Source organism: Vicugna pacos, chromosome 6 (assembly GCF_048564905.1).
Source record: "Vicugna pacos chromosome 6, VicPac4, whole genome shotgun sequence".
NCBI classification, from domain to species: Eukaryota; Metazoa; Chordata; class Mammalia; order Artiodactyla; family Camelidae; genus Vicugna; species Vicugna pacos.
Genome location: NC_132992.1, coordinates 38,637,553 through 38,652,835, shown reverse-complemented (window position 1 = coordinate 38,652,835; position 15,283 = coordinate 38,637,553). Strand labels below are relative to the sequence as shown.

General features: G+C 32.4%; 1 protein-coding gene across 2 annotated transcripts in view; it reads right to left on the bottom strand.

Annotated features, from left to right (window-relative positions):
• Nucleotides 1-15,283, bottom strand: part of SCFD1 (sec1 family domain containing 1) — a 94,992-nt gene that overhangs the window by 67,910 nt on the left and 11,799 nt on the right. For both annotated transcript variants that reach the window (XM_006207579.3, XM_072962914.1), the window contains exons 2-7: nucleotides 15,086-15,156; nucleotides 12,525-12,613; nucleotides 10,014-10,104; nucleotides 5,916-6,038; nucleotides 4,413-4,500; nucleotides 36-125 (exon numbers count right to left, since the gene is read on the bottom strand). In XM_006207579.3, coding sequence (XP_006207641.1) covers nucleotides 36-125; nucleotides 4,413-4,500; nucleotides 5,916-6,038; nucleotides 10,014-10,104; nucleotides 12,525-12,613; nucleotides 15,086-15,156 — 552 coding nt within the window. The remainder of the gene's footprint in view (nucleotides 1-35; nucleotides 126-4,412; nucleotides 4,501-5,915; nucleotides 6,039-10,013; nucleotides 10,105-12,524; nucleotides 12,614-15,085; nucleotides 15,157-15,283) is intronic.

Here is a 15,283-nt window from a genome sequence, read left to right as displayed (position 1 = left end):
TTGCCTTGAAGAAATAGAAAGATTTGAACACTTACCCAGTGTAACAAAAAAGCAGAAGAGGCTATCAACAATAGTGTCCATAACAGTTTCCATTTCCGTGTCTGTGATATCTGGTCTGTTAATGGCTAAAGTGACATGGGGAGCAGGAAAAAAAAGCAATTAAAATTTATGCCTAGTTTTTAATAAACTTAAAATTATCAAATATCTATCAATATGCAGGTTGACAATATTTATAATATTCAAGTAAATAAAAATTTTTATGCTGTAAACCTTAAGTGAACAAGTATCCACTTAAAATTGTAATACCTCAAAAAAAAAACACCTCTGTATCAGTAGTAATAATGAGTAGTATCAATATTAGAGTAGTAATAAGAAAACCCACCACAAAAATTATACAGAATTTTTGCTAGAGCAAATAGGAAAATAAATATCATAGTCCATAATTTTATTCACAAACATTAGATGGCCTCAAGAAACTACTGATCTTATTATCCAACTCCTGTCAGAAAAGGATAATATAAATCAGTTATCGCAAGACCAACATCATATACATTTTCTTTGTATTATAACAAATTATTTGAATTTCTTTTTCTGATCTGTGAAACTGTACGGAGTGGTCCTCAAACTTTAGTGAGTATAAGGGTCACTCTAAGAATATGAGAAAAGAGAAAAAAGCTTTTCTGGAAGCTGTTAAAAATGAAAGGTTCTTAGCCCTTTCCCTCAGGGATTCAATTCAATAGATTTGGGACAATTCTAGGAAATCTGCCATTTTGACAAAGACTTCGGGTGATTCTTGGGGCTACATTTTTTTTCTTTTTTGTCCCATTTCTTTCTTGGAACTTTAAGAACCAACATTTCAAATGTTTTAAAAGGTAAGAGTAATAACGGACACTAGTCAGGAGGGAAGAATAAATGGGGAGGTGGCAGGCCGACTTACTAAGCTGATAATCAGTGACTTTGCTATCTTGTCTACTTTACTGTACCCTGGCTTCCACATTTGAAACACAATTTGTTGGGCTACACTTTTAGAAACATTGCTGTGAAGACTGTCCTTGACAGTCAAAGACCTTGCCTTATTCATCTTCCTTTCTCTCACAGTACCTAGGCCCAGTGTCTGACAAGTAGATGTTCAGTAGCTATTTGTTAAAAGACTGACTGGACTAAAATATTGTCTGTATAATATTTTTAATTTCCCAGAATCCTGAATGCAAAAATAAATATAAAATTCACTGCAACTTGTGATTAGCATGAGAGGAAAGCAGAATCCAATTAGATATATCAAAGTATTCAAAAAAAGTATGGCACATGCAGAGAACATAAAAATAACAATGACCTTCACCAGGCAACAGAGAATCTGGACGAGGAAATGTGCCGCTATTCAGCATTGCAGCCTGCCATCTAACCAAATCAGATAATAGAAATGGCATAAGAATACAATGTGAATGATATAAATTCAGGGGACACCAAACCAGAGAAATACTCAGCTCATTCTGTCAATCACTGGTTCAGGTAAAATCTATACAAAGCCAGAAGCCTTCAGGTCCTACACCCTGGTCCCACACTGACCTGAACAAACACTGTCCATCAATAACTTCACCTCACTTTTGATAACCTGGTTTGCCTGAGACATTAGCCTAAGTCTAACTGAGGTGACAAATCTGGTTCTTCTCCTGGATAAATAAATTCCCAATCCATGGAAATAAGGTGATACAAACTGAATCCATGGTATTAATATATTTGATTTATGTTTAGAATTATCTGTTTAAGATTATTAGTTAAAGTACTTGTAATGTTTGAGAGGATGTGGCACATAATTACATAATTGTTAAGAGCACTATCTCTAGGATGAATGCCTGGGTTTTGTAACCTGGTTCTACCATTTCCTTATTAAGTTACTTAACATCTGTGCCTCAGTTTTTTCATCTAGAAAATAGAAATAATATTAAAACCTACTTCATAAAGGTATTCTGAGGAGTAAATGAACCTATATTGTAAAGTATGTACAGGACAATCTATTATTATAATTATACTATTGAGAATCTGGGCGATTAATCATGTGATTATACTATAAAATTAATAAATTAAATTTATACTTTAAACTCAATAATTAATAATTTCAGACTTGTGATTTTGAAGTTGAGAGATCAGAAAATAGATTTATAAATACTTAAATATTTAATGAATTTAGACTCAATGTAAATTTAATTATTTTAAATAATTATTTGAATATTTGGGTAGATTTTGTTTGTTAGATTTGTAAATTTGCCTGGTCTGGTATTTGAAGTACTTAAAACTATTCAGCCATTAAAGTCATGAAATTCTGCTGTTTGCAGCAACATGGATGGACTTGGAGGGTATCACACTAAGTGAAATAAGTCAAGACAGAGAAAGACAAATACTGTATGATGTTACTTATATGTGGAATCTAAAAAATACAACAAACTAGTGAATGTAACAAAAAAGAGGCAGACTCACAGCTACAGAGAACAAATGAGTGGTTTCCAGTGGTGGTGGGGGTGGGCACATAGAGGGAGGGATTAAGAGGAACAAACTATTACTTATTAAATAAGCTACAAGGATATATTGTACAATACAGGTAAAATAGTCAATATTTTACAATAAATATAAATGGAATATAACCTTTTAAAAGTATGAATCATTATATTGTATGCCTGTAACTTACATTAACTATTCATCAATTTAAACAAATTAAAAAATTAATATACTGAATTTATAAATGCAACTAAACTGTTTAAGGGAATTTAACAAGCTAAGCTTGTTGACTAAGTTTGTTAAATGGGACTGATTAGGATTTAGCTGTTCAATCTGAGTTAATCGATTAAAGAAAAAGTAAAGGTGCTTATCTCTATGTAACTAGATTTAGAAATAAGGTAACAAAATTTATAAATTTAGCTTAAAAGCTTAAGGGAAACTAGGTTTTAAACATGTAACTTAAGTAGCTAATTAATTTAAAAGCCAATTAACTGTAAATAGATGTCTGTTAGTAACTACAGTACTGTCAAAAATCTCTTACATAGTCAATTCAGCAAATACGTACACCCATTTAGAGACGCTGCTTAATTTCAACAAAAGGCATGCTGTGGAGCTCAATGAAATCAAAAGATTCATGTTCTCTTCTCTTAGGGTGTTTACCACCTGGTCCAGTGTTTTATAATAGGATACCACTGCCATTTTTTGCAGAACAATTTTCTGTTTAAGTGAGTATGGTTTACACACTGCAGAACATCTAGCATCCCAAGTCCCTGTTCACTAAATGCTAGTGCTAACTGTGACAATAAAAAACTGTCCTTACACATTTCCAAATGCCCCATGGTGGGGACATACCCCCTACTTTAAAACCACTGAAATTTTAGGCATCCCCAAACATCTCAATCCCTAAGTATGAAGTTAATAATTATTTCACTGAATTGGCTGATCACATCTGTGGTCTGTAATTTTCTTTAAAATATTTAAATAACTAATCAATGGGCATAGATTTTCAGTTAAGTAAAATGATTAAGTTCTAGAGATCTGCTATACAAAGTTGTACCTAAGTCAATAATACTGTATTGTATACTTAAAAATGTTAAGAGGGTAGATCTCAAGTTATGTGTTTTTACAAAAAAAAAAAATCAACACAGACAATAAAATGTGGTGTGGGTGTATGCATGTGTGTAATGCATGTATGCATGCACACACATGTCTGTAAATTTTAATCTACATTTAAGGATGGTCTGTTTACCAAAACTGGAAACACAAACTTCAGAGGTGGTCCAACATTTTATCAAATACCAATACTCAGTCCTACTACTATAAGAAATCAAGGGAGTCTAACACTTGAGAATGGCACTTATATTTCATTCTATAACAGTGCTTTAGTAGCTGCTGACTCTGTTGACTGATCTTAACAAAAAGCAACATTAACCAACTTTTCTGAATGCTCATTATATGCCAGTAACTGTTCTAGGCATTTGACACACATTAATCCATTTAATTTCCACAAAGACTCTGAGGTAGGTAGCACTATTATTCTCATTTTACAGATGAGGAAACTAAAGCAGAGTAAACTTGTTTTTACCCAAGAGTCAAAGTACTAAAAGACTGACTACATCCTACCACTAAAATACTGTCTTGCCATGAGTGAACCATTCACTCAAGTTGCTGTGGGGTACCTAAAAGGTCAGGTAATTGGTACTGCATTGAGCTTACAAAACAGATTTAGTGAATGTTATCTATATGTGACAGAATTCAGCCTGAAACTTGTTTTCCTTGTGTGCTTTAAAAAAATCTTTCATAGCTCTACTGCTGTAAACAAAGCTGCTTTTGCAGTACACTAAACATGTTCATTTTTTTTTTACAGTACACTGTTCATTTTGTTAACAATGAATTACAATATTCCTATTTTTACATACCACGATATGAAACAAGCTCCTTATTTTGATTACATAATACAAACATATCATCTTCCAAAGTAATAAAATTCAGATACTGATCAAAAACCTAGAAACAAAAAGAAAAGGGTTTCAAGTCAATTTTACAATATTGAATGCACATGTAGTTTGATTTAATCTACAAATGGTAAAATGGAAAAAATTACAATTACATGCAATAACTAAGAATTATACCATGTATCAGATTGCCTATGTGGGCAAGAATGAGAAGTTAATATTAAAAAGCAATAAAAAACAAGCCTTTAGGAAATAAATTATCAAGGAGAGTAACATTTTCAGGAAATAAAATTTAGGAATATATAAAAATTTTTTTAAAATTGTGGTTGGGATGGAGAAGGATATCAATTTTGAAGAGAAGCCACAATTTTATTTTTTATATTCATTTTAATCACACTTTCCTAAGTCACAGTAACTATTTTTGCACTGTGAACCATATTTAGAGGAGGGGAAAAGTTTTTTGGTTTTTAAAACAATATTCCTTTTCTAAATCAAAATTAAAAAATTTTTAATGGAGGTACTGGGGATTAAACCCAGAACCTTATGCATGCTAAACATGTGCTCTACCACTGACTATATCCTCCCCACTAGGTGGGGAAGGGTTATACTAGTTCTTTAGTAGTGCAAATTAGGAGAAAAATTAAGAAATCTGTTTGAGATATGTTAAATTTAATTAAATTGAAAACTTCTATTATTTCATGTAAAATTAATGATAAATTTTGGAAGAGAAAGAAGAAGATGTAAGCCTCAAGAACTAATCAGAAGTAGTAGTGAACCATGTAAAATCTAAGAATAAAAAATCTATTAGTGGTGAAAAATGGAAAGTAAGTGCATGGTTGTTTAGTCTTTTATTTGCTCTATATCATTCTGTAGAATTTTCACTTATAACTTGTCCAAATGTCAAGAAGCACAGGGCAAAACAGGCCTATAACCAAAAATATATTTTACAGATTTATTTATAATTAAGCTAAACCTGACTAAAGGTCACTGTGGTATAGAATTGCTGGCCTGTTGTGAATTCCTTCTTTCTTATAATATGCAACATAGCACCTTTGGATACTCTCCTAACTAAAAAAAGATGTGAAGATAGTACAGTGACTATAGTGATTATAGACAAAACAATGTCAAAATATTCTAAGTATAACTTACGATAACACGATTGTCAAACTATTTCTAAGCTGAGCTAAGAAGTTTATACAAATCCCGGCCTAAAACAAAAATTGATTCAGCTTTTTATTTTTGTCTTTCAAATTCATTGAATTATAAGTTCCTTTAGTTTGGTTTATTTGGCCTAGTTCAAGTTGAAGATAATTTACATTAACAGAACTCTTTCTAAAAGTACCGAGTCTAAATATTTCTTAGGTTGTTCTGGTCCTCTGTAAATCAGACACCTATGTTGGTTACCAAGTTTCAGAATATTGCTAAGCTTTATATTGACAAAATTTTGAGGGCAATCAAATATCTTACCTTGGCTACTTGTGTTACTGCACTAGCTGCTAAGGCTGCATTTGCAATATCTTCCAGTTTACCTCTTGAGATGGCAGAAATAAAATTTAAATAATATGATTCATAGAGTTGGTTTCGAAGATCCTATAAATACAATGAATATTTTATTCTTACAGGATAGCATGAAGGATGATGACGAATAAAAACCTTTTAGATACAATAAGAACAAGGTTTTAAAGGACAATATACATATTTAAAAGACAGGTTTTACAAATGATACAAAAAAAGTATCCCCAGAGAACAAAGTTATGAAAAGGTACTGGTTATTTGGTTACAGAAGTAACTAACATATATTTTAATAATTAAAGTTATGATATTACAATTGTATTATCAATAAAATCTTATTAATTACAATACTGCATAAAACTGCTTTGAAACAGCTTATCTAGGTTTTCTTAAAAGTATCCAGAAGTGGTTCTCTTATATAGTTTAAATGCTAAATATATTTGGCAGATACTACTTTCTACTGCTCCAGTCATGTGACAATACAACAAATACTTCCTTCATTGTACACAGACATGTTATAATTCCAATGACCGATTCTAGAAGTATTCCTTCTAGACCATCCAAAAACAGAGTCACTTAAAGTTATGTTAACTCTTCAATGAAAATTTACTTATCTTCTTTAATTCTAGCCAAATAGGTCTCTAAATAAGCATATTTCTTCAAATCTAAGATAATATCAATTGTAACAGGTAGTGTTATTTTAAGTAACACTAAGGAAGAATTAATGCTGCCAATAAAATTTTATAACAGACCATCAATTTTAAGATGCATATGGTTTCAGAGATGTTGAAATGTGAAAACCTGAGGGTCTGGAGCCTGTGTGAGGAAGGTGACTGAGCAGGACAGTGGTTCAATAAATTCTGGGAGACTGATTAAAGGAATGAGAATTGAGAGAACTGAGAAAATAAGTAATTATGCTGAGGCTATTGGAAGCCATGGTTTTCGTTGTCAGAGAAAGGAGCTACAGATTTGAAAAAAGAAAAACAAAAACAAAAACAAAAAGCTAGAATGAATCCTGCATTTTTTAACTGAAACAATTTTGGAGGTTATCTGTTTGTCTACATATCTAGTGAGATAAGTTGGAAGATTTATAGCATTAAGTATTGATATAAACATATACATATGTACACATATATATTTCCTAGCTCTGTTCATTGAGAGGGCCTAAGAACTGTGACCCTCTAGTAGCACTGAGTACCTAATGCTCAGACACTGATTTCTAAATACTATTCTCTACCAAAAAGCAACCAGGGCTCCTTAGACAAATGGCTGAAACTTGAACTGGGACAGAGAAAGTAAAAGATGAGACTAGAATAACTTATCACACCAGAAACTAAGGAAATGATCAAAGAATGATGGAGACATTTCAAAAGGACACAGAAGTTCAGGAATGTTGCAGGATACAAGATTAATATAAAGAAGTCAACTGGGTATCTACAGACTTGCAATGAGTAATCCTAAAAATGAAATTAAGAAAACAAATCCATTCACAATAGCATTTACAAAAATACAAAGGAATGCATTTAGCAAAGGAAGTGTGTAACTTACATTCTGCACACTACAAAACATTACTGAAAGGAATGTTAAAAGATCTAAATAAATGAAAAGCTATTCCATGCTCATGGATCAGAAAATTTAATATTGTTAAGATGGCAATACTCTCCAAACTAATCTAAAGGTTCAGTGCAATTGCTATCGCAACTCCAGGTGTTTCTTTATGGAAACTCACAAGCTAATCTTAAAATTAATATGAAAATCCAAAATATCCAGAAAAGTCAAAACAATCTTGAAAACAAAGTATAAAGTTGGAGAGCTCAAGTTCCCAATTTCAAAACTTGCTACAGAGCAAGAGTAATCAAGACGGTGTCATACTGGCGTAAGGACAGACACAGAGATCAATGGAAAAAAGCTGAAAGTCCAGAAATAAAGCAACTTATCTATTGTTAATTAATTTTTGACAAAGCTGCCAAGACTGTTCATTGGGGAAAGAATAATCCGTTCAACAAATCATGCTGGGACAACTGGACAGCCCCATGCAAAAGAATGAAGTTGGACATCTACCTTATAGCATATAAAAATTAACTCAAAATGCATCAAAGACCTAAACGCAAGAGCCAAAACTATAAAAATCTTCAAAGAAAACAGAGATTTGGCAATAATTTCTTATATATGACACCAAAGGAACAAGCAACTACAGAAAAAATAAAGTTTAAAATCAAAATTAAAAATTTTTTGTGTTTCAAAGGATACTATCAAGAAAGTGAAATGCTAACCCACCACAGGAGGGAAGAAAATATTTACAAATATACTTGATAAGAGTCTAGTATTAAAAAAATATAAAGCACTTTAATAACTCAAAAATAAAGACAACCCAATTAAAACCTGGACAAGGGTTCTGAATAGACATTTCTCTAAAGATAATTATGGCCAATAAGCACATGAAAAGATGCTTAATATCTTTAGTCATCAGGGAAATGCAAATCAAAACCAGTGAGATATCATTTTGTACTCACTAGGACGGTGACAATCAAAATGTTGGATAATAAAAAGTATTGGCAAGGACCTGGAGAAACTGGAACCCTCAAACACTGGTAGAGGGAATATAAAATGATGCAATCACTTTGGAAAACAGTGTGTCAGTTCCTCAAAAGGTTAGCCATGGTGTTATCATCCGACCCAGCAGTTCCACTCCTACGTGTTCATGGACATAGGAGGAATGAAAACATATGTCTATATGAAAACTTGTACACAAATGTTTATAATAGTATTGTTTGTAACAGCCATCAAAAGCAACACAAATGATAAATGAATAAACAAAATTTGGTATAGCCCTACAACAGAATATTATTCAGCAATAAAAAGGAAAGAATACTGATACATCTACAATATGGATGAATCCTGAAAATATTATGCTAAGAGAAAGAAGTCAGATATAAGAGACCATGTATATAATTCCATTCATATGTAGTATTCTGAACAGGCAAATACATAGAAACAAAAAGTACCTTAGGGGTGAGGGTGCAGGGGTTGAGTATGTAATAGTTACGGTGATGAAAATGTTAGAAAGTTGATTACAGTGATGGGTGCGCAACTCTGAGAATTATACTAAAACCACTGAATTGTATACTTTGTACACTTTGGGTGGGTTGTATGGTATGTGAATTACATTTCAATAAAGCAGTTATAAATAAAGGAAAGAGGGAGGGATGATAAATTGCACCTCTTTTAAAAAAATGTCAGTTTGGTTTATGCAGGGTAAAAGAGAAAGATGGGTATCATTAGCTATGCAGGACACAAAATATGTGACCTTCATTAACAAAAAGCAATTTGATTCAACAGTCAATAACAAGTAAAGATGCTTGTGACCTGTGGCAGACACTGTAGCTACCTATCCAATGTCTATTTTCCCCTTCTTCCTTACTAAAATAATACAGATTTTATTTGGGTGGCAATACACTCTAAATACTAACTTTCGTGATCTCCCTTGAAACTAATTCTATGCAGTGAGACATAAATGGAAGTCTTCTGGGAGTTTCTGGAAAAGTTTAGCTTTCCTAATAAAAATGAACAGTCAGGGCTGGCACAATCCATTTCCCCCTTCTTCTTGCCTTGAACACAGATGTGATGTCTACAGCTGCAGCTACCATCTTGCATCCATAAAGCAACAAGCAAGACAATAAAAAACAACAAACTAAAGATGACATATCAAAAAGACAGAGGGAGCCTGAGTCTTTGATTACTTTATAGAGCTGTTATACCAACTTGGACTTCTACTCTGACTTCCCATTATCTTAGAATAATACAAAGGTAGTATAATTGGGTTTTCTGTTTTTTTTTTTTTAAAGCTGGACTCAGTCTTAATCAATATAATGTTTCTCAGCCAAAAAAATTTTAAATCTTTCAATCTATTTAAAGTTCAAAGCTAATCTCAAAAATCAAAGTGGGAAATTGAATAAGCAGATTTCTGATTTTTTTGCACAGGACATCTAACAATTTTTTTGGAAAAATTCTGTTTCCATCTTCAAGAATCAGGAAAATATGAACTCATATTACCTGGCACATTCTGTCAATATTTTCCTCGGTTGGCATTACAAAGTACACTGCAGGAACATCCGGAATAGGATCTCGATCAGAGTGCAAAAGCCTAGAAGACATAAAGAATATAAAACTCACTTTTTTCTTAGTCACTTATCTAAAATGAAAGTTTAAAACAGTATTTCTCAAACTAGGAGTTGAACAGTTCAAGGACAGTGACCAGTACTCTAAAAGCTCTTGTGACAATCATTTAATACAGCTTTCTCCTTATATCAATGTTAATATTATTTATTAATAATATCCTAAATCTCAATCTTCTTTTCTTCTACTCCAATCACCTTACTTCTAATACCATTTATGGTCAGACAGTCTCCTTAACCAATATTCTCCTTGGGTGAGAACTAAAGCACATTTAAATTCAGTTTTATTCCTATGGTGGGGGGTGGTAAGTGGGAGGAAAGTGTAGTTCCCCAAGAGAGGGAAAACAGAAAGCTAGAACTATCTTTAGAAACAATAAAAAAAAATTAACCATAAATAAAATCAAATATAATTTTTAAATGAAAGGTATATGATAGCTTCCTTAAAATTTTAAGAGAATCTGTATTTTTCTATTTATTGCTTCATAAGAGAATGCACAAGAGATCATCTAAGCATTTCATAGATTATATCACTTGACAGTTTCCTCTTTGATAATTCAGGAAGCATTTCATTCAAGTATCCCAGTATCAAATGACAAGATGTCTTTATTCTCCACTGTAAGATTTTACCAAGCTTACATCAGGAAATACAACCAATGTTCAATTTTTACATTATTCCAGTTATCCTCCTATAAGCAATATTCTGTATACAACCTTCTATATTCAACCTCCTATATATACAATATTTCAGTCATTCTTCCATAAAAAAGAGAGAGAAAGAGGCACATACTTCCAGTGAGTCTGCATTTAATAACTTCTTTCCATCTGTTTGGCTGCTGCTACTGACACCAGAAAGATTATAATGTGATGGCAGTAATCGGCTATTGTTTTCTTGCCCTGGCTGTCCAACTACCTAAAGGGCTACAACCACCACTTCATACAAATCAGCCTAAACCAGCCTGCACAATATATATTGATGAAGTATTCTCTAGCAAACAGGGAAGAATATTCAGAGGCAGGGTGTGCAGGAATTTACCAGAGTAGCCATGTACTCTTTTCACGCTCTGGTGGCAACAGCAACAGGTGGGCAGAGAGAACACACAACTCTTAATCTGGCAGACTATTGTGTCGCTCCTTAAGGAAGTAATGAGCTAGGCCTCACTTTCGTTAGTCACTGTTACTGAGCCACTATGGTTCAGAAGACAAACATACCAGAATTAGTGGTCAAGCAATCTGGCCACAACTATGCTCTTAATTACCTGTATAATTGTGGGACAATCTCTTAAACTCTATAAACTTTAGTCTTTTCATTAGTAAAACAAAATAAAGGAGTTAATCGGTAAGGTAGCAACAGTAACCAATGCTTACAGTAAACCATTATTTTGAAGGATGGCATCAAGCTTAACTTCAGTTTAGATCATAAGCATTAATTAACATGTCACCAACAACAAATTTGTGTTTCAAGACTGACATAAAAATGAAAGGAAAAACATGCTGAATGCCATATTTCATCAAACCTAAGGTGCTATCAATTTCAAAACATACTATTATTTACAACATGCAGAAAAATAGAAGTAATGCAATATTCTACTAATTTAAGACAAATATTCAATATAAAATTGAAGAATTTAGCCAGATTCTGGTATGTTACTCACTGGAAATCTAAAACCACATTCCCAATAAAAGAGCACATTATAATTCAATATGTTGTAATATTACAGAATAAAAATTGGTTATAACATCATAAAAAGAACAAAATGCAAATAGGTTAGAACACCATAAAACTGGACTCTTTCAGTACATAGAAGTATTGGCATCTGTTCATGAATATAGACCCTCTCCAAATGTTCTATTAGGCCAAGTCTACAAAGTAATGCAATTTGTTTTATACATCAGACATATAAGCAGTATAATCAAATAAATATAGCAGTTAAGAAGACAACATAGATAGCCTCCTATGGTGATTAACAGTCATTACTTCAGTTACTTAAATTTTTCATATTAATGATAAACTAATTTAGATATTCTCCTTTTTAAAAAGTAAATCTGAATTAAGGGAATGAAAATTTTTCAGAGCAGAAAGAAACCTTGAGACAACCAGTTCTTTTCCTTTACATAAGAGGGTAAACTGGTCTGTAGGAAAAGACACAAGGGAGAAAATTTAAATTCTGAAATTTTAAAGCCTCAGACTGAGGATTATTTTTAACTTCAGAAGTAAAGGTTGAATATAAGAAGATAAGGGAAAAAATGTTGTTCTATATATACAAGTAATATATAGCCTAACATTATTTTCTTTATAAAAATCCCTTAATTTGATTTCAGAGGGGCTAAATAAAATTTTAACAATGTATTTGAAAACAAAAGCCATTACTAGAAATACATTAAAACTCACAGATGCAGAGTGATTCCCATGTCTCTTAGCTCCTTCACAGACAGAAGAGGAGAGATGATATCTTGGCCAAATCTGTCATAAATGAGCACCTACGCAAAAAAAAAAATTATGTGTTTCTTAAATATCATTAATAAAGAACAGTGAACAGCCAATACAGAACCCAATATTAAGATAATGTTGAAGTACATTTTATTTTAATATACTAAATTCTTATACTTACCTTTATCTAATATTTTCCATAATTGTTTACCAAAATGTCCATTCATTTAGTAACCCTTCTTAGAAGCATTACTCTTAAAAGCATGATTACTTAGGCTAAGATAATTATATAAGCTTCTTACAAAATACTTTTACTAGGTTAAATAACATACTTGAGACTAGAGAATCTTCATCTTAAGCTGTAATAAATGACTTTGAACATACAGCAAAGTCACATACACTCCCCTACCCAGTTCATATATATCCTTTCTAAAAAGAGAGAAGTAAAAATTAGTCACTCTCAAAACTAATGCTTAACAAGTTCCAAGACTGTAAAGAAAATTTAGTAACTTAAGCATCTCAGGTTAGTAAGATATTCATTTTAAAAATTAAGTCCCTAAAAAAGACCTGCTATCCTTGTTCTGTCATGTGCATTTCTTCACATTCTGAAAGTATTAAAATGGACAACTTTGATGAGAAGTAAGAATTCCAACTGGATCTTCTAACTCAAAATTAGTTTTAGAGTTAAGGCAAATAAAATAGACACTTCAACTAACAGGTGTTTTTCACAACTGCGTCAATAATTCTTTATGGAGTAAGAAATTGCTAATGAGAGGATAAAACATGCTGTTACATAAAAACACAGTTTTCTTGAATGCCAGCATGTCCTTTAGAAAAGCTACAAATCTTCCTGCTCTAGTTACAAAAGGTTGGATGCTGCATCCTTTAGAAGTCGCCTTCTTACACATATGGGTCAGTGGAATAGAATAGAGAGCCCACAAATAAACCCACACACCTATGGTCAATTAATCTTCAACAAAGGAGGCAAAAATGTTTAATGGATAAAAGACAGTCTCTTTGGCAAGTGGCATTGGGAAAGCTGGACAGCCACATACAGGTCAATGAAATTAGAACACTCCCTCACACTATACACAAAAATAAACGCAAAATGGTTTAAAGACTTAAACATAAGATAGGATATCACAAATCTCCTAGAAGACAGCATAGGCAAAACATTCTCTAACATAAATTGTAGAAATGTTTTTATAGATCAGTCTACCAAAGCAATACAAATAAAAGCAAAAATAAACAAAATGGGATCTAATCAAGCTTATAAGCTTTTGCATAGCAAAGGAAACCATAAGTAAAATGAAAAGGCAACCCACAGACTGGAAGAAAATATCTGCAAGTGATGTGACTGACAAAGGGGCTTAATCTCCAGAATATACAAACAGCTCATACAACTCAATAACAAAAAAAACAAACAACTCAATCAAAAAACAAGCAGAAGACCTAAACAGACATTTCTCTAATGAAGACATACAAATGGCCAATAGGCACATGAAAGGATTCTCAGTATCACTAATTATCAGAGAACTGCAAATCAAAACTACAATGAGGTATCACCCCACACCAGTCAGAATGGCCATCATTCAAAAGTCCACAACGATAAATGCTGGAGAGGGTGTGGAGAAAAGGGAACACTCCTACACTGTTGGTGGGAATGTAAATTGGGGCAGCCACTATGGAAAACAGTATGGAGATTCCTTGAAAAACTAAAAATAGACTTACCATATGATCCAGCCATTTCATTCCTGGGCATATATCCAGAAAAGCTGAAAATTCTAATTTGAAAAGGTATGTGCAACCTAATTTGAAAAGATACGCTCACAGCAGCACTATTTACAATAGCCAAGACGTGGAAACAGCCCAAGTGTCCATCAACAGAAGACTGGTTTAAGAAGACATGGCATATATATATATAAATGGCCTATTACTCAGCCACAAAAAAGAGTGAAATATTGCTACTTACAGAAATATGGATGAACCTAGATAATATCATACTAAGTGAAGTCAGTCAGACAGAGAAAGACAAACATTATATGATATCACTTATATGTGGACTCTAAAAAATAATATAAATGAATCTATATACAAAACAGAAAAAGACTCACAGCATAGAAAACAAACTTATGGTTACTTAATGGGAAGGGGAGTACAAACTAGGAGGATGGGATTAACAGATACAAACTACTATACATAAAACAGATATGCAACAAGGATTTACTGTGTAATACTGGGATATTCAACATCTCATAATAACCTATAATGGAAAATAATCTGAAAAATATATATATACAACTGAATCACATTACTGTATTTGTGAAACTAACAACTTTGTAAATCAACTATACTTCAATTAAAAAAAGATTCATGTTAAGAAGCCATGTTAAATAAAAATGAAACATTCATACAGTACAATTAAAATGTGTTACTGTTTAATATTAGCAAGAAATTCCCTCCAATCACCACCAATAAGGGCTTAGAAAAAGAAAAGTCCCCATTAAAATAAACTTTCTTACCTTCCATACTGGTTCTCCAGTGCTGTTTTTAACATGAGGCACATTAAAATTCAACATACGCTTCAAAGCCACTGAAAATGAAAACAGCCTTATTACAAGGTTTTTAGGATTTCATCCCCTCACCCCCTGCCATATTTATTACTTACTACCTTAAAACAAAATGAGTAAGTCACTCTAGTAAAAGTGATTAATCAAATA